This window comes from Metarhizium brunneum, chromosome 1, assembly GCF_013426205.1.
Source record: "Metarhizium brunneum chromosome 1, complete sequence".
NCBI classification, from domain to species: domain Eukaryota; kingdom Fungi; phylum Ascomycota; class Sordariomycetes; order Hypocreales; family Clavicipitaceae; genus Metarhizium; species Metarhizium brunneum.
The window spans coordinates 3,865,453-3,883,864 of NC_089422.1; the positions used below are offsets into that span (position 1 = coordinate 3,865,453).

At 52.4% G+C, this 18,412-nt stretch overlaps 6 protein-coding genes across 6 annotated transcripts; 3 read left to right on the top strand and 3 right to left on the bottom strand.

Moving 5' to 3' along the window:
• Positions 1-217: 217 nt before the first annotated feature.
• BUD32 (EKC/KEOPS complex subunit) lies at positions 218-997 on the bottom strand (the record flags this gene model as incomplete). Its single annotated transcript, XM_014693867.1, has 1 exon — positions 218-997. The coding sequence occupies one exon, from the start codon at positions 995-997 to the stop codon at positions 218-220; it is 780 nt and encodes a 259-aa protein (XP_014549353.1).
• Positions 998-2,463: 1,466 nt separating this feature from the next.
• Positions 2,464-5,294, top strand: ANK2_1 (Ankyrin-2; the record flags this gene model as incomplete). Its single annotated transcript, XM_014693866.1, has 2 exons — positions 2,464-2,891; positions 2,945-5,294. 2 exons carry the CDS (start codon positions 2,464-2,466, stop codon positions 5,292-5,294), a joined length of 2,778 nt encoding a protein of 925 aa, XP_014549352.1.
• Positions 5,295-7,059: 1,765 nt separating this feature from the next.
• Positions 7,060-7,782, top strand: G6M90_00g011710 (uncharacterized protein; the record flags this gene model as incomplete). The annotated part of the gene is made up of 1 exon (XM_014693865.1): positions 7,060-7,782. The coding sequence occupies one exon, from the start codon at positions 7,060-7,062 to the stop codon at positions 7,780-7,782; it is 723 nt and encodes a 240-aa protein (XP_014549351.1).
• Positions 7,783-8,490: 708 nt separating this feature from the next.
• G6M90_00g011720 (uncharacterized protein) lies at positions 8,491-9,219 on the bottom strand (the record flags this gene model as incomplete). The annotated part of the gene is made up of 3 exons (XM_014693864.2): positions 8,491-8,537; positions 8,609-8,654; positions 8,731-9,219. 3 exons carry the CDS (start codon positions 9,217-9,219, stop codon positions 8,491-8,493), a joined length of 582 nt encoding a protein of 193 aa, XP_014549350.2.
• Positions 9,220-10,436: 1,217 nt separating this feature from the next.
• On the top strand, positions 10,437-13,817 carry SPT16 (FACT complex subunit; the record flags this gene model as incomplete). The annotated part of the gene is made up of 5 exons (XM_014693863.1): positions 10,437-10,613; positions 10,712-10,796; positions 10,854-10,975; positions 11,039-12,644; positions 12,709-13,817. 5 exons carry the CDS (start codon positions 10,437-10,439, stop codon positions 13,815-13,817), a joined length of 3,099 nt encoding a protein of 1,032 aa, XP_014549349.1.
• A 773-nt stretch (positions 13,818-14,590) lies between these two features.
• mug89 (Meiotically up-regulated 89 protein) lies at positions 14,591-16,247 on the bottom strand (the record flags this gene model as incomplete). Its single annotated transcript, XM_066129716.1, has 6 exons — positions 14,591-14,702; positions 14,784-14,946; positions 15,014-15,788; positions 15,853-15,949; positions 16,014-16,050; positions 16,148-16,247. The coding sequence occupies 6 exons, from the start codon at positions 16,245-16,247 to the stop codon at positions 14,591-14,593; spliced, it is 1,284 nt and encodes a 427-aa protein (XP_065985726.1).
• Positions 16,248-18,412: the final 2,165 nt, after the last annotated feature.

The window sequence follows — 18,412 nt, forward strand, 5'->3', positions numbered from 1 at the left end:
TGCATTTACAGATATGCACAGTTGGAGGACTACTTGATTTCTGCACCCTTTTTTTCCCTTTTAATTATTATTTCTTGGGATATCTTGGGGGGTGGTAACTTTGCTATAGCGAGCATTACACACTGCGCCACGGCAGCGCGTTAACGTCCAATACTATAACATGAATTTCATAAAAAGTCGCTTTTTTCTTCTTCATTTCAATCTGCGGCGTAACTCGTCAGCCAAGCATGCTGCGTTTCCTCCCTCGCATCCTGACATCCTCGAGCTTTCTCAATACTGTCGCGGCTTGCTTGAAGCAGCCCTTGTATGCATCGAGCAGTTCGCCAAACAGGCACTCGGCGCGCGGGTGTGTGCTGCCAAAAGCCCGTTCAAGAACATACAAGTCGACCGCTCTGTCTTCTTCATGGATTGATCCGCTTGCTAGCCCCAGATCAATAACGACAATCTCTCCGCTGAGCGCATCAACCTGCTCTGCGCTGTCGGACGGTGGGCGCAGCATCATGTTGCTGGTGGTCAGGTCGCCATGGACAATGCCGATCCTGTGAATGTTCCCAATGGCCACGCCAATGCGCCGCATCAAGTCTTTTAATCTCGCATCGTTCTCGATGCCAACTGTTCTACTTCCCAGCCGCTCGTTGATGTTGACACGGACCGGCGTTCCCTGAATCCATTCCAGCATCAGCCATCCGGCACTTTCGTCGATGGCGTAGACGGCGGGGACGCGAACACCATCCCGTCGGCATTTGGCGAGGATCCGCGCCTCGGACAAAATTCGATGCTTGGTAAGACGCTGATCGAGAATTGGGTGCCGCCAGGGCTTGGGTGGTCGGTATTTCAGTGCGCAGGGCACATCGGGCCGGAGGTATGTAGTTTTGTAAAGACGGCCCTCGGCTCCCTGCGTGATGAGGCATGGAGGGGTAGAGGCGGGGTATTCGAGAATCTTGGGAAGCGGAAACTGGTGAGTCGCGGGTGACTCTGTCGATGAGGCGGCGGTCATGGCAGATGCCGATGGGATGCTGATGAGCCCGGGCTCTACAGGTCTCTGGTCCCAGGTTGTATTGCGGACGACAGTCGATGGTGACACGTGAGTTTTGGTCGAGCAGTAGCAACGACAAAAGAGAGAAAAAAAATATCAAGGAGCAGGCGGGCGACGGTCAGACAGTGTGAGCGGTTGTAAATGCGCACAGTGGTATTGGAGCATCTTGTGGGCCGACGAGCTGGACATTGAAGCATGCGAGACGTGAGGTTAGATGCCGGCACTATAAGGAGCACGCCGCTTATTTGACTAGAAATGTGCTCGGAAACCAGTAGATTATTTCCTTGCACAGAAACTGGAAGCTCTGAGAGAAACACAGTCGAAGCTTGAGGGCAGGCTGTGAGACCTTCATTTAGTGCGTAATCAGTGCAACAGACAGGCCTTGTAGTTCAGCTACCCAGCTTACACCAAAATACTTCCCCGTAGTGTCCATATCCAATCAACGCCTTTCAGAGGAACCCCGTTACTCTTACTCTTTACCAGATGCAGGGTTGGGTCATTCGATAGACTAAGCTGCTATGTATCACCATCATGGGCAATCGGCCGGACAATACAGGACTCGGGCTAGTTGGGTGAATGATGATTTCTACTGTTATAAAGAGCAGTCCTTAGATGCCAGCTTGATATATAGTCGCTATCTCCTTAAATTGAATTTTCACGCAAAGTCACTGGGTAGCCGGGCTAGAAAGGGCTTCCAAGCCACATAATCAAGGGCGCCCATCTTCAACTGCTGGATGGCAGCCGTCAAGCGCGAGAGGAGCCGCCCTGGACCCACCTCTTTATATTTCTATATTTATGAACGCCCCTCGAAATCGCTGCACTGTAGCAAAACAACATGCCTGCAGCGTTACAAGTGGGACGCCACTCTCGCCTGCCATGTTTGGAAGATGTCGAGTTTCCTAATCCATCGTGGTGTGGAAGCTGCTCATTCTCCTGACCCTCCCATCAAGAGACCTCAGGCTGCCTCGCTCCCCTATTTGCACAAACTCTGCCACCCCATCTCCTAGGGCTCGTGGTGCCACGCAGCGTTTAAGTTTACAGACGCTACTCAAAACATTGCACTTCGTCACCGCAGTTGTCGCCACGCATATGGCGTTAGCCTCGAGCTGAATCAACATGTGGTTAGGATATACTTTAGCAAGTAGGACTCCGCCTCCACCAGGTGAGTATCAGCCTAGATTGTTCGAATCCTAATAGGGAATATAGGCTGGTTAACCATGGCGCAGGGCAAAGACTTGTTGCACAATATCTCATGCTAACCAATCACTACATGCGGCACACGACGATTTCTGCAATATTATACATTCGGCGGCTGACGCTGTTGGACGCGCCCTCGATGAGAGGTAACTGTCTTAAGTCGGACGCTCTGCCGTCTGCAAGGCATCTGCCACCACCTACCTGCCTTCGTAAAACAGCGGATTGGCGTTATGGATCCTCTCACCATCATTGGCGCCGTCGCGGCATGCTCAGATATCATCAAGATCATAGTCAGAATTACTTCGAATCTTTCCCAGGTCCGGTCCCGCTGGGCCGAGGGTGGTCGGCCGGTGCAACTTTTGGCACAAAAACTGTCAACCATCCGCGCAGCCCTTACTGAAATTGAGACATGGGCAGAGTTCAGTCTCAGATCAAATCCAAGAGGGGAATCGCTTAGCCAATGGTTCAAGATAGCCATAGACGGCTGCCAGGCCGTCATGCAGGCCCTTGATCAAGACATCCTCGCGCTCGTTGGGGATTCGGTCGGATCACGGCTACGGCAATTCTTTCTTGACACCAACTCGTCGTTGAAAGAACACGACGCTCGTCTCCAGTCCCAGATTTCTGCACTTCAGCTTCTCCTTACAGCTGCTTACTGGTCAGCGGTTATGCATTCGCTTCGCTAAGGCCAATTTTGCTTACTATTTGTAGCCAGAACCTATCCGAACAGAACGACCTGCTGAGGAAACACAAGTCTACACAGCTGCTACAACGGGTTCAAGAGGATATAACCACAATCAGAGAGCAGTCAACAGTTAGAGAGACTGCGTCTGAACAGCCCAATCCCCACCCGCAGGACGATGCCCAGAATACCGAAATTCCGAGCCATGAAGGAATTTCTGACCAAATTCCTTTAATAAGTAACCTTCCAGTGCTTAACTATCCCACTGAAGAGTGGCAAAGGCCGTTACCCTTTCAAAGACCGGAGTATGCTGATTCCTCCATTCCCTCCGAGAAAACATCACAGACTTTGTCTATCTTCTCGAAAAGACCCAGATCCGCTTCCACTGGAACCTCGGATGGCTCAGGCGGGCAGCACACATCTTGGCTTGTCCGACGGCTGAGCCGGACTGCTAGGCCAAAGTCGGCAGGGCGCATCTCTCGAGAGCAGCTATTATCACCCATATCTCGGAAGAGGATCAAAGCCCCTGGCGATTTAGCACCGACCGAGATATATCTTCAATCGCACAACAACACACCACCGCCAAGGACAATAGTCGCCGCCCAGAGAGGTGACGTCGCCGAAATGACTTCGCTCATCCGGCGACGAGCAAATGTTGAGCAAATACACCCTAAGACGGGAAGGACCCCGCTGGCTGTAGCGGCGCATTGCGGTCACGAGGGCGTGGTTGAGTTGCTTTTGGCCGAAGGCTGCAATCTGGGAACAAAGGACAGGAGTCAACTCGAACCATTGCATCTCGCCGCCGCGAATGGCCACTGCCAGGTTATCGATATCCTACTCGACAGAGAAGCAGATGTCAATGTTCGTGGTCCTGAGGACAAGACTCCGCTTCGAGTTGCTTGCGACCACGGCCAGATGAATGCGATTAAAACACTGGTGCGGCGCCAGGCACTGGTGGACGCGAGAGATAGAAAAAAACGCACCTCACTACACATGGTATCTGACAGCGGAGATAATGATGTGGTCAGACTGCTCCTGCAGTCCGGTGCCAACAAAGACGCCAAGGACTCCCAGATGAGATCGCCACTGCACTGCGCTTGCGCTGCAGGCCGCCTCGATGTTGTCAGGACACTCCTCGAGGCAAAGGCCAACATTGAGGCCCAAGACGATGCCAAGATGACTCCTTTAGGCATTGCATCCAAATTGGGACTTAGGTCTGTCGCCGGGATACTCATTCAGAATAAAGCCTTGACCAATATCAAGAGCCAAGGCGACATGACACCACTCCACTGGGCGAGTTTCCAGGGCCATGACGAAGTCGTAGAACTCCTTCTTAAGCAGAAAAGGGCTGAGACCGAGGCACGGAACGAGAATAACAGAACAGCACTGCACCTGGCTGCAATGACGAGGAGTTTTGGCGTGATTGAGAAGCTACTCAGAGCCGGTGCCAACATGGAGGCGGAGTGTAGTCAGAAGTACCGGCCGCTTCACTATGCCTGCAAAGACGTCGAATATAGCGAGGCCTCATTGCTGTTAAACTTTGGGGCTGATTTCAACGCAAAAACCAGTACAGGGGAAACACCTCTACACCTCGCTACCAAGGCAGGGTCAAAAGCCACTGTATGCAAACTTATTGAGAGGGGAGCATCGGTAGATTGCCAGGACGGCCAAGGAACGCGCCCGCTACTCACTGCATGTTCCCAAGGCAGCATGATGATTGTTCAGAAGCTTCTTGACAGCGGCGCGAGGCTCAATGTCCCGCTTGGCCCCGGACTTCGAAGCGACTCCCCAGTGTGTAGGGCCGCAAGTGGAGGCTTCGTGCCCATAATCCAAGAGCTCATAAACCGCGGTGCCAGCGCGAGGGAAATAGACTCGGGAGGATGGCAGCCTTTGAGACATGCTGCGTTTATGGGTCACGTCTCTGCGGTTGGTTGTCTCCTGGGCAATGGGGCCAGGGCAAATGATCTCGGCCCCTTGGAGATCCTGTCGTTTGCATCAACGGCAACTTTGGACCAGATGACTCGTATTTTAGAAATTCTGGAAACCGGCCTACGCAGCGAGCAAGCGGAGCACCAACGTGTGGTATATCTCGAGGCGTCGGCCACCCCTGCCAACCCCGGGGACCCGTTGGAGTTGCATAGTAATCCCAGTTCGACGCCCGAGTTGGTTCGAAATGGATCTTATATGGGGAACCGAAGGCTGTTTGATGAAGAATCAGAAGGCGTAGCACACGGGACCGTATCGCTGGCTAACAATCTACAAACTCAGCATCGATACCGGGAGACTCGTCCACCAGATGGCGTGTTGCAGTCAGACTCTGAATATAGTAGCTCCTACCGACCCGAAGATACCCCAAGGTCTCTAAGCGAGCTGCCTTGATAGAATTCACAGCATTATTTATGTAGTATGCCGAGGTGTTTTGCAAAAGCTGGGTCTGCTTCTTTCTATTTTGTAACTGGAAAAGCCAAGCACAAAAGAGGGTAAAATTGAAAGAATAAGGAGGAGGTTATAGACATAACAGCCCCAAGGCCAAAAGTTAAGGAGGTACGGAGTACATGTAAGTGGGGTTTCATTATTCTAGGAAGGTCTCGTGTCTCTTGAGACTTGTAAGCACATAAATGGTATAGGACGGTTATAAAGAGCGAGTCGACCCAGTGGGAATACAATACTTGGTGCTTGTACGGAGCATGTACACCACCCACTGTACATACAACATTCAATGTTGTCAGTATGTACATAGCCAAACACATGCCCGCCCACTCACACACGCGCCTGCACTCGCATATTTTGGCTGTCGGGCGCTGTCGGATCTCTTGGTATCAATTGATTGATTGCGCGACAACTGACAGCTCACTCAACTGGCCCCTCAAGCGACATCCGGTCAGTTCATTGTGTGGCCAGTAGGAATAGAGGCAGTGGAACGATGATTGGGTCTCAGTAAGGAGGACGGAGAAGCAACACGCCACGCACCTTCCTCGCCGCCTCTTGTCTGGGAGGAGGAGTAGATCATGTGTCTCGGGTCGTCGGTACCTCGGCCGTGTGCCATTGTCGCCCACTCACGGCAGTGCCTAGGTACCTGCTCTGTAGGGAGTACGGAGTACATGTACATAGAGCTAGCACAGTTCAGTCCACTCAGCATTGATGGCGCCAGGCTTGCGGCTGTTGCCGGGGCCCCATCGACTAAAACATCAATTTGATTGAAGATTGAAACATCAATGCCGTCTCCGGTTTGGACCTTCAAGATGCTCGCACGTCAATGACGAACGCATGCCCGTCGGTTGGTTTTTGTGCGTCAAACCAATGGTTCAAGACTTTGTTGCTGATGCACTCGACTCTTTTGTATGCACACACCACCAAGCGACCCGCCGGCGTCTACTCCGTACTGTTCAATGTTGTCCGGTATGTGTCAAGTCCCCAACGCCATGTGGCGGGTTCACGGGGCTCCTTTATTAGACTCTGCAGCTGCATGCTTGGATGCAGGGGCAGCGATTGACGCTTGGATTTGATCTTGAGCAGCATGGCCTCGAGTGCTCGAGCGGGCGGCTCGGCTGGGGTGGCTGGGGTCTCTGGTCCATGTCAGATCTAGTACGGAGTACGGAGTAGTAGTCTGGTATCACGGCTTGCCTTGAGTCTACTTACTTATTATGTACATGTATGTATGTATGTACGTCGACTCACCAGCCCACCACATGCTCCTTGGTTCGTCCATGCCCGGACTCTGTTCAGCCAGCCGCAACGATAGTTACATTGTACGTAGCCTCTGGCGCCGTTGTTCGTCCAGTCTGCAGTGCATCGGCCCTCGTTGAGTCGTGCATCTGCATCTGCATCTGCCTGCCCCGTGCTGGTGTTGCGGCCAACATTGAACAAACACGCAGGCTTTGCAGTGGCGGCCCAATCGGGCATTTGAGGCGTCTTGGTCTGGTCTGGTTCCTCCTCCCTCCATGGTTTCCCAACCTTTCGTCACCACGTTCTACGCCCACGTCGTCTGCTCTTGTCTGGTGCCTTACATGCTGCATACTTTTTGCATTGACTGTGCCTCTTGCGCCTCGCCAGTCTCGTTGCGCCAGATCATGACACCACCCAGCTGCGAGCCCATCACTGCCTCCGTCTGCGCATCATCGTCATCGTCGAACCCCGCTCCATCATGCCCGAGTCTGGCTGGCTGCAATGGACCATCATCCTCGTCCTGACCGCCCTTTTCCTGTCACTCGTCGTCGTTGCCCAAGTCGTCGCCACCTACTGGGCAGCCTACCTCGCCGCGCCCCAGGAAATCGTCACCTTTATTGACACGGTCGATTTTTCCATACAAGAAAACGAGAGCTATGACCGGGACGTGGCCAAGGTCCAGCGACTCGAGGACAAGATTCGCCTGGGCCAGCTGCTCCGCGAGATACAGAAGGGCGGCGACGACTTGCGCGAGCAGCTCAACAGCCTGGTGGTTTCCGATGGCGCGACGACCCTCAGGACGAGCACGAGGCTGCTCTGGGGCGCAAAGCGAGCTCAGCTCGAGGACAGGGTGCGCCGCCTGGATCTGTTGAGGATGCGCTTTCTCGTCGTCTACATGGGCATCATGACATCTGTGGTCGACCGGAACCCTCCCCCTCCACCCCCGCTGCCTCGGGACCCCGAGAAGATCATGTCCTTTTCGAGCCCCACGAAGCCCTCGCTAAAGAAGTCACTTACTGAGACCGTGGTGAAGCGCCCGCCCTTGAGACGTCTCACCACCCAGGCTATCGGCCACCAGGAAAATGTCATTACACCTCATAGGAAGGGGTGGGCAGGTGTCGTCCAAGAGCTCCAGACCTCACCGCGGATGCAGCAACGACATGCTTCGATAGAGCTCGCCATGGCACAACCGACCCCGTAGCGGTCAGACCAACCATTTGGTGCCTTGTTTTTTTTTTCCCTTTGTTATCGCGGTATTGATGCCTTGGTGCCCTATGCAGCAGTGTCACGCATATGGGCTGCCATGCAGGGCTACCAGGTCATACAACGAAACCAGAGTTGAAAGTATTCACTACAAGCAGTCCTACGGCGGCAAGGATAAAACAGCATTGTCAGGCACTTTGGGCAGCACACATACAGACAGATCCATCCACGACGATTACGACATATCACGGACAAGCAAAAGAGACATGTTCATGAAACAGTATTGTATGAAGAAACTGGCGTTGCATCACCACATCACCACGGGTGTGCTGCTGTTCTTTTTGTTTTTTGGCCTACTATTATACGGAGTACTTGCGGCTCTTGAATCCTGGTTCTTGTGGTGTGGAGTTTTGTGGCTCGCTGCCCTGTTCTCTTTTTTTTTTTTTTTTCCTTTTCTGGCCCATTGGGTCATTTAGATAGGATACCCCCAGTTTCACTTCTTCGACACGCCATTGTTGGCATTTTATTAATTTTCTCTTGCGCACTTTTCACCTCGTCACTACTGCTCGCGACTTTTCATCTCTTCTCAGTTGCCATTCCACACGCCTCGCCAACCCGCTACGCTTCTCTTCTAATACACACAACGGCCGGTGCATGACATGGTGCATGTGGGTGGTGACTGGTTTGATAAAAGCAGTTTTATCGGTTAATGGGTCATCACGTCGTCTGGACCGGTGCCGTTTCTCTCCCCGACTTTTTTTTTTTTTGAATAGTTAGAGACGGGTAGATTGACGAGAATTGAGTTGGTCTTTATATTGACTTACCGTCGAGCGCCACGAGAAATCGACTTACACAGTTGTATGCGGCAACCTGTGACGTGAATGTTAGCCGACGGGATGCTGTCCCACAAATAGGGAGTTCATGTAAAGAAGACCCTCAAGCTTACTGTTCCCGTAATCTCGACAACTTCCCTGTCACTAAACAGAGCCTTCAACATGCCAAACGTCTCGTCCCTGACGTGCACGTTCCGGGTCATCTCGTCCGTGTACACCAACACAGCCCACTGCCGCTCGGTCAAGACGTCTGGCCGCGATAGTCGCCCCAGCGGCCCCTCGGTCTTGACCACGTCGAGGGCCTCCTTGCTGACGCCGGCCTGCGCGGCCAGCGGGGCGTGGTGCTTCCACTCGTACCACGCGCCGTTGCACACTGCCACGCGGGAGATGGCGAGCTCGCGGAGGTCGTCGCCCAGCGAGGTCTGCGTGCGGACCGCGCCCAGGAAGGAGTTCCAGCCGTCGGCGAGGGGGGGCGAGTGCAGGAGGGCCAGGTCGAGCGGTTGAAGGGGCCGCGGCGCGCGCCGGGCTTGGATGCGCTGCAAGATTTGCGTCTCCTCGGCCGTGGAGGGCTGTGGCGGGTCGGGCACGTAGGGGATTCTCATGTTGGTTTGTTCTGGACAGATGAGACTTTTTGGCAGTGGATGGATTTTTCGACAGAGGGGCGGGTGTGGGCGTGAGTTGAGGGCATGAGATGGAAGGGCTGGTGGCTATTCGGCGGTTAATGAAGGTTGCAGCGGAGCGTCGATGGTTTTCGTTTCCGGCAACGGGAACGGGAATGGCCCGTCGGATGCGAGGGCGCAGGAGCCGGTCTAGGAGCCGGAAACACAGCGGGGTCGGAAGCGTCCATGTCGTCAAGTGGCCCGCAGAGCCGTGCTGTCGGCCTGTCGCCGAGTGCTCAAACTAGCGGAGAACTAGCGGAGACGTACGTCTGGTGCCGCTGGAAATAATACCTCATCACCAGCGGGCAACATTATGATATACGGCCTCCGGAATAATCTCACTTTATGATGTCGTTTCCCCCATCCGTCATCTGTGTTGCACGAGGCGTCACTCAAGCGCGCTTGATTGTGGCCTTGCGGTCGGGACCGGTGCCAATCCACTTGATCTGATTGACGTTGGTGAAAGCCCGCCAAACAGGAAGGCGCCGAATTACTAGCAAAACATAATCACTAAGCAGTGCTAAATCGTTTAAATTTAACTTTTTTACTTTGACATAACTTATTTGGACTAATATAATGTTTTTTGTACGTTTATAAATCCAAGATCTTTGATTGTCTTATATAAATACTCGTCAAGGACTAGCCTCATCAAGACCATCGTGAATGTCCAGATGTCAGCACAATCGCGACGCAATGTACAACAGGGTTCGGTACTTATGAATGAAACAAGTCGCTCACAACTTCGCTCAATTAGTCACACGCTACAAACACAGCCCACGTCCACAGCCAAGATCAGGCCTAGCCCAGACCATCACAGAAATTAATAGCCAAGTCGCAGCTCTCCAAGGCTAAAAATCTAGATTCAATGTTTAAGCCACATTCAACCAGACTTTTTAAGCCCCGTACCTTCAGCTCCCTAGCGGGCAGCTTCTGGTGCTTCAACAGCTCAGGCGAGCTACGCGTGGACTCCAGTCACGTGACCACCCAGCTCCTTCACCCCATTAACGCGACGCCAACTGCTTTTCTCGCGCGTCAGCCAGCCAGGCAATCATACTCCCGCCTCCGTCCGGCACATTTCCCTTGTCGGACTTCTTTCTATTCTTTTTCTTTTCCCTTTCGTCGGTCCGTCTTGCAGCCCGCTCAGTTGGCCATCAATCACCATGGCGGATATCAAGATTGACGGAAAGCTCTTCCAAGAGCGCATCTCACATTTTGCGACCGCCTGGAAAAATGACCTGAGAGCCAAGGACGGCCTCTTTGGTGGAGCTGCCTCCATTCTCATCATGATGGGCAAGATGGAGGAGATTCCCGAGTTCCATAAGAATAATGCCATGCATGTAAGTTGGACCCTGGGCCTTATTGCGCAGCACGCGCGCACATTGTGGTTGAATCCGTGATGCTGACGAGATCACTCTTTTTTTTTCCCGCGCTCCAGTTTTGGTTGCTTGGCTACGAGTTCCCCACGACCTTGATGCTGCTCACTGTGGACACGCTGTACATCCTTACGACGGCTAAGAAAGGTACGCGTGGTCGCGTTGCAAATCACACTCGAGTTATCCACATCTGACATTTATTAGCCAAACATTTGGATCAGCTAAAAGGCGGTCGATTCCCCATCGAGGTGCTTGTTCGCGGCAAGAACGCCGAGGAAAACGAGAAGCTATTTGTCACCATTGCAGAGAAGATCAAGGCGGCCGGAGTAAGACAGATTTTTAATGACTCTCGTCTTGATCAATATTAGCTAACGCGACTGTGATTCAAGGACAAGGTCGGTACCATCGCCAAAGACACGTCCAAGGGACCCTTCGTCGATGAGTGGAAAAAGGTCTTCTCGGAGCAGTGCAAGGACGTGGAGGAGGTCGATATTTCAGCTGCGCTGTCTACCCACGCCTTCTCCGTCAAGGACGAGAACGAGCTCCGCGCTATGCGAACCGCCTCCAAGGCTTGCGTTGCCTTGATGACGCCCTACTTCCTCGACGAAATGTCCAATATTCTCGATAGCGAAAAGAAGGTCACGCACGCTTCCTTGGCAGAGAAGGTTGATAGAAAGCTAGATGATGACAAATTCTGGAAGACGGTTGAGTTGCCCAACAAGGGCAAGCTGCCCTCTGATTTCGACTCGGCCCAACTGGACTGGATCTTGGGGCCCGCTATTCAGAGTGGTGGCAAGTATGATCTTCGCTTTGCCGCCGAAGCCAACAATGACAACCTGCATGCTGGCATCATAATTGCTGGTTTGGGTCTCAGGTACAAGTCATACTGTTCGACGATTGCAAGGACTTACCTTGTTGATCCCAACAAGGCGCAGGAAAGCAATTACAAGCTTCTCCATATGGTTCACAATTCCATCATCAAGGACGTCAGAGACGGAATGTCAGCCAAGGACGTCTATAACAAGGCACTGAGCTTGCTCAAGATCAAAAAGCCAGAGATGGAGAAGCATTTTCTCAAGAATGTTGGCTGGGGGGTTGGACTGGAAAACCGAGACCCAACCCTCGTCCTCAACGCTAAGAACAACAGAACACTCAAGGACGGAATGACTCTCATCATCCATACTGGATTCCAGGACATTGATAACCCACAGCCCCAAGACAAGCATAGCAAGGTCTATTCCTTGGTATTGACTGATACTATCCGCGTCACTACCGGGGAGCCTGTGGTGTTCACTGCTGAATCTCCCACGAGTGCCGATGCCAATTCGTTCTTTTTCAAGGATGACGAAGAAGTCGAGCCCGCCCCTCGGAAGGAGAAGAAGGACCACAAGGTTGGTGCTGTTGCCACTAAAAACATCACCAGTACTAGACTCCGGTCCGAGAGAACAGCGCAGGTCGACGAAGATGCCGAAAACAAAAGAAAGGAGCACCAAAAGGAGCTGGCGGCCAAGAAGCAGAAGGAAGGTCTCGCCAGATTTGCCGAGGCAACTGGCGACAAGAACGGAGCTGAAGTCAAAAAGTTTAAGCGATTTGAATCGTATAAACGAGACAATCAGTTCCCACTCAAAATCAAGAACCTGGAAGTAGTGGTGGACTCGAGGAACAGCACTGTCATTCTTCCCATCATGGGCCGACCCGTGCCATTCCACATCAACACAATCAAGAACGCTAGCAAGAGCGACGAAAACGACTTTTCATTCCTACGAATCAACTTCCTGTCGCCTGGACAGGGCGTAGGTAGAAAGGATGACCAGCCCTTCGAGGACGCCTCCGCACACTTTGTGCGCAGTCTGACTTTCAGATCGTCTGACGGGGAGAGATACAGTGAGATAGCTACTCAGATCTCAAACATGAAGCGAGATGCGGTCAAGAAGGAGCAAGAAAAGAAGGATATGGAAGATGTGATTGAGCAAGACAAGCTGATTGAAATCAGAAGTAAGTGGATGCAATAGACCGGCTTGAATCTAGTTTCGCCAAGCATACTAACCGTTTTTTTTAGACCGAAGGCCTGCTGTATTGGATAATGTCTATATTCGTCCGGCCATGGAGGGCAAACGAGTGCCTGGAAAAGTCGAAATACACCAGAATGGTATTCGATACCAGTCACCGCTCAACGCTCAGCATCGCGTCGATGTCCTTTTCTCCAACGTCCGTCATTTATTTTTCCAACCTTGTGCACATGAGCTCATTGTCATCATCCACATTCACCTAAAAGACCCCATCATCGTCGGCAACAAGAAGAAGACTAAGGATGTTCAATTTTATCGTGAAGCCACTGATATTCAATTCGATGAAACTGGCAACAGAAAGCGAAAGTACCGCTATGGAGACGAAGACGAGTTCGAGGCTGAGCAAGAGGAAAGACGGCGTCGGGCCGATTTGGACAGACTCTTCCAAGGTTTTGCGCAGAAGATTGCAGAGGCTGGCCGTAACGAAAACATCGAAGTCGATATGCCTATTCGCGAACTCGGTTTCAATGGTGTGCCCTATCGAAGCAACGTCTTTATTCAGCCAACCACGGACTGTCTCATGCAGGTTGTTGAGCCTCCTTTCATGGTTGTCACCATTGAAGATGTTGAAATCGCCCATCTCGAGCGTGTGCAATTCGGCCTCAAGAACTTTGACATGGTTTTTGTATTCAAAGACTTTACCCGCGCACCATTCCACATCAATACTATCCCCGTAGAATTCCTCGACCAGGTCAAGGAATTCCTAGACTCATCAGACATTGCCTACAGCGAGGGTCCACTCAATCTGAACTGGCCTACGATCATGAAGACCGTTACTGCCGACACACACCAGTTCTTTGCCGACGGCGGTTGGGGTTTCCTGCAAGAGAATTCGGACGATGAGCAGGAAGAGGAGTCTGAGGAGGAGTCAGCCTTTGAGATTGACGATGACGAGATTGATGAAGTATCCGAGTCTAGCGAGGAGGGGTCTGATTTTGGCAGTAACGCTAGTGACGACGACGATGACGACGCCGAACTGGATAGTGAGGAAGAGGGTGAGGACTGGGACGAGCTTGAGAAGAAGGCTAAGAAGAGAGACAGGGAGGGCGGTCTGGATGATGATGACCGGAGTGGGAAGAAGCAGAAGAGGAAGCGCTAGCTAGGCCATGTAGATCTGGGAGATTGTGATATTAATATTTTGTACAAGATATGTAGCAAGTTGGTAAATGGCAAAAGAATAATGGGTTTTGCTTGACTGACTAACTTGACATTCTGCCAAGTCGTCCTCAACCAGTAACAACTACTCCTCCGTCCATGGATGCCTCGCCGTCTCACTTGCGGTCTGCGTGGTGACACAAGAGGGACACTTCCACTTCATATACTCGAGATTCTAACTGCTTGGCTGCAATGCACCTTTCGTAATGTCACTTGCACAACGTATTCGAGTGTCATTCTTAATCTATTGCCTATCCCACATCACTAAAGAAAACCCAGATCCCAAACGCCCTTGTTGCCTCGATAACTATCCACCAAGGACTTTCAAAAAAATAAAAAAATAAAAACAAGCCAGTACCGCGAAGCACACTAATCCTCCTTCCTGCCCAACGTTCAGATAAGTTTTTTTTGTTCCCCCTTGCGATGGGTTCGATAAGGAGAGTGAGTGCAGGGGAGCGTAACCAAAATCGGTAAATCAACTCAAATCATGCTGCCCAAGCTTACATGCCTGCTGCTTTGGCATAAAGCTATGCGTACAATTGTTTGTTTTGGATGTGGTACAAGCAAAGCTTGGGGGGGAGAAGACGACCCCCTAGCCTGCTGGCACGTCGTCAACTCTTAATGCCATACTGGTGCGCAAGGGGGCCAGCCCAGGACAGAAGGAAAAGACGCTTGTGCTGGAATAGGTGGTAGATGGTGCACGCCATGGAGATTCGTCTAGGCATCGCCGGGGCGGATTTCACGGCCGCTGGCCATGGCTGTGCTGGGGCCGGAGGACTTGGACGCCGGGACCTTGTTCCAGGTCAAGTGAGTGTGGTCGCCGAGTTTTCTGAAATGCAGCTGGTTAGATTGTGATTCATAAAGGCAGGAAGAACGGGGCAGAGCAGTTCAAGTGAGGGCGTCGACTAACCTTGGCTTGAGGAGGTGTGTGGCCGTGAAGATGGCACCGAGGATAATGCACACTCCGCCGACAGTAATGTATGCGATTCCCAGGAAGTTGTTGCGGCCGCCCATAACGGTACGGGTGGTGAGGAGTATGGACTTGGTGCCCTTGTACTCGATCGTGGGGAAGTCTGCGAGTAATGTTAGCAGCAGGTAATGGCGCCGATTAACTCCGACAGTAGATTGGGCATGGCATACGATCATCGACAGTGATTTGGTAGATACCGGATACCATTGTGTCCTGGTCATTCCGCATGGCCAACTTGCTAAAGGTAGGCAGACCGGCCGTGCGCATCCAGACCTGGAAAGCCTCCCAATTCTGCAAGTCTGGTGGTCGATACATGCCGTCAGTGGTGTAGCCATCGGGATAGGCTATGGCCCAATTGGGAGGGGGCACAATATCAGAGGCCTTGTACTTGGTTGGGCCGTAGAGATCCTTGTCGCTATCCCAGGCAATGCCTTTGTCCGTCATGTTATATGTGCGGGCCTTGCCGTCATTCGGAGGGTTTTGCCAAGCCGGCGAGGAGAAGCTATCGTTGAACATGGAGTTGGCAATGAGACCACAAGGGTAGTATGGCTTGCCCGTGTCATTTGGTTTGATTCCATATAACGGGGTACATTTCGATCCGGTGATGTCGCTGTACGAGCGTGCGTCGCCTTTGAGTTGCTGAAGATCGCAGGATTCGGCGTAGCGACGGTGATTTTGATAGAAGTTGGTGAGTTGATAGTAGAATAGGACAGGTGCGCCCATGTCTTCAGGAATGGTGAATTGGAGAACACACTGGTTGCCCTTGATCTCTCTACCATTATGAAGGGTGACGTTTACATCTTTCTTTCTCGCCCACTGCGCGCGAACGCTGCTGTTGGCGTTCTTGAAAGCGGATTCCACAGCACTGCCAGGCATATCTGCAAATGTGGTAAAATCGGGCGCATCGTTTATGCAGTGCGTGTAGTCGAGTTTAATCTCTCGTACCTGTTGGGGCCAAGGGAGTTAGACCATGATAAGAAAGCACAAGACGGTGAACAGGGCAAAGTACCAGTGAACTGGCATAGAGAAGGAGGCCGCCGATAGGGGCAAAGATGATTCCTATAGTGAAAAACAATGGCAGCACCGTCTTAGGTGTCAAAATTGGTCTATCGCATCGTGGTCAGCCGTACACTCTTGATTCAGCAGGTAAGGCACCATGGAAGCGCATACTGCCATGCTTTCAAGCGCTGCTGTCGGAATGCGGTGTCTAGTGTCACGTCGTTAATTCCCCGTCCTCATAGACTGTATTTGCCATCGATGGCAGATCTCAGGCACGTGGTCAAACGCAGGGCGGCGGCACTCACTGGGAGGTCTGCGACTCTTTGTCTTCTCCGGCTGCTTCGGGGCAGAGTCGTGAGAGTCTATCGAGTCTGTATGCTCGACGCCTCGCGGATTGTCGGACATGGCGGGAAAAGTCGACTATAGAGACGCGCGATGCGAATATTCGTGGCCGACCTGGGGGGAAGAGATGGGTTGCCTGCTATGGCAGGATGATTGAATGTGACGTGAGATGCTGTTCCAAGGGGTTGTTGTCTCGACTTGGAGCACAGCGAGAGACTGTGGCTGGTGCAACACCCACGCCAGAATGCGAGACGCGTGGCTGTGCGGCTGTGCAGTTTTGTTCATCGCTGAACAGGAGCCAAAAAAACTCCGCACAGGGCCTTCAAGCCACACTGGCGCCACAGGGTAGCAGGCAAAGGACAGGTGCGAACATGGAAGCACCAATGCCAAACAGCTGTCAACTGTCAGCGTCACATCCGACTCCCGGGAACAGCCATTCACAGCATAGAAAACTTGCTTGAAACATTACACAATATACTTGGCATTTGCTAGTACCAAGGCACTCGCATCCCGCATGCTTTTCATCTGTTCCTTGGTGCCCCCCGACAGAGGATTGACGGCATCTTTCATGTTTATATCGGATCTCGGCAGGGGCGACGCTGTAGTTCCTTCCCGACTGTGCTCAGGTTAGCCATGGGCTGTCATGCATCTGATATCTCATCTCTCACTTCTACTTTCCAAAGCGAAACACTCAAGTCTCGACGACTAAAGTGGTCATAGTTGCCATATGGTGGGTAGTTTCTGACGTGTTACAATTGTGAGTCAACATCGAGTCCAGAGCCTTCCGAAAGTCACTGATGCCCCAGATCGCCACAAGTTGCCATATGCTTATGAGTGATTTCTGATGTCCATCAGCAAACACCATCCGATGAGGAAGAGAGCCTGAGAGTGAGAGCCGAGGCACTGGTCATCTATGCATCACACCGATCCTCCATGCATTCATATCTTCTCCGTGCCAACCTCACCGATCGTGGCTTGCCACCCTACCGATTTCTACTGGACTCTCATAAGGGAAAGCAGTCGTTCAGCATGGATGTGCATCCCTCTCTGGTCGTCCTCTCTGCTGGTGTCTCTGACGCAGCTGCTTTTCGACACTCCAGCTGAACTCGGAGACGCCACTGGGCCCATTAAGTAGTACTCAGGAACAAGAAGCGCTAAATGTGGACTGGGTTGGTCGTACTCTGGAGTCCGTACTTGGCCATGGATCCACGCTTCCCCAGGTGTGGCAATGGTTGAATGTGACAGCGGGATGGTAGTCCATGCAGAACATGCTTTGTTGACCATTGCATTGGCAGGTCGAATGATGCGATTTGGCCCAACAGATTCTGATCTGGCCATTGGTGCTTTTGCCAAGGCCAGACATCTCCTCTGTCTGGTCGGACGTCGAGATACATACTCCGTACTCCGTACAGTATAAAGAGTTCCGAAAGCTCCCCACGAAATCTCCCAGCCCTGGCCCAACGGAGTTGGTGGCTTTCCTACGGCTATCGACTTGTTCCTGGTACCTTCTTACCACTGCGAGGCGCAGCGCCTTCCGTTTGACATCAAGGGATTTGTGCTCAATTCTGTGGCTCGCATGGTTGGAGCTCTTTTTGCTTTGCTTCCGTCTGCCCACAGCTTTTGCCGTTTGAGCCGACTTAGCCAATGAGTTTCCTTGTTCCGTAGGGGTCCCCCCCTATCGCTGATTCCGAATAGCGGAAACTCGGCGAGACGAGAGCACCATTAGGCCCAGTGACGGATTATCAGCTGCCCTGATCCGCGCCGTTCCAGAGCCCAACTCTTTCTCACGGGGTACCCCCCGTGCTCCGTGCTCTATGCCTTATGTTTATCCCGTCTCGAAATTCGGATCATTTCGCTGCCGTGCCCCCAGCAACAACGGGCATTGACGGCAGTCTCTGATTACTGAGTCTCACCACACCGGCATACCTCTTGGTGAGCTGCGGAGCCGTCGTCACACGGGAGAGACCATTTGTTGAGTTCTCCCCAAAGGCCTTGGCGGGTGAGCTTGTTCAGCGCCTCTGTATTTGCAGTGTGCCCTGTTTGTTTCTCATCCACCTTGTCGTCACCCCCCTAGTGAGACAGTGAGGCGCAGCCTGCCTAGGCCGGCACAGACACACGCTCGACACGCAGCTTTGTCGCTCAGTAATCCTACGTCTTGTCGCAGCAAGAACCTTGGCCAGCTGTATTCGGTACGGAGGACTCTGTACTGAAATGCACGTCGTCCGGTT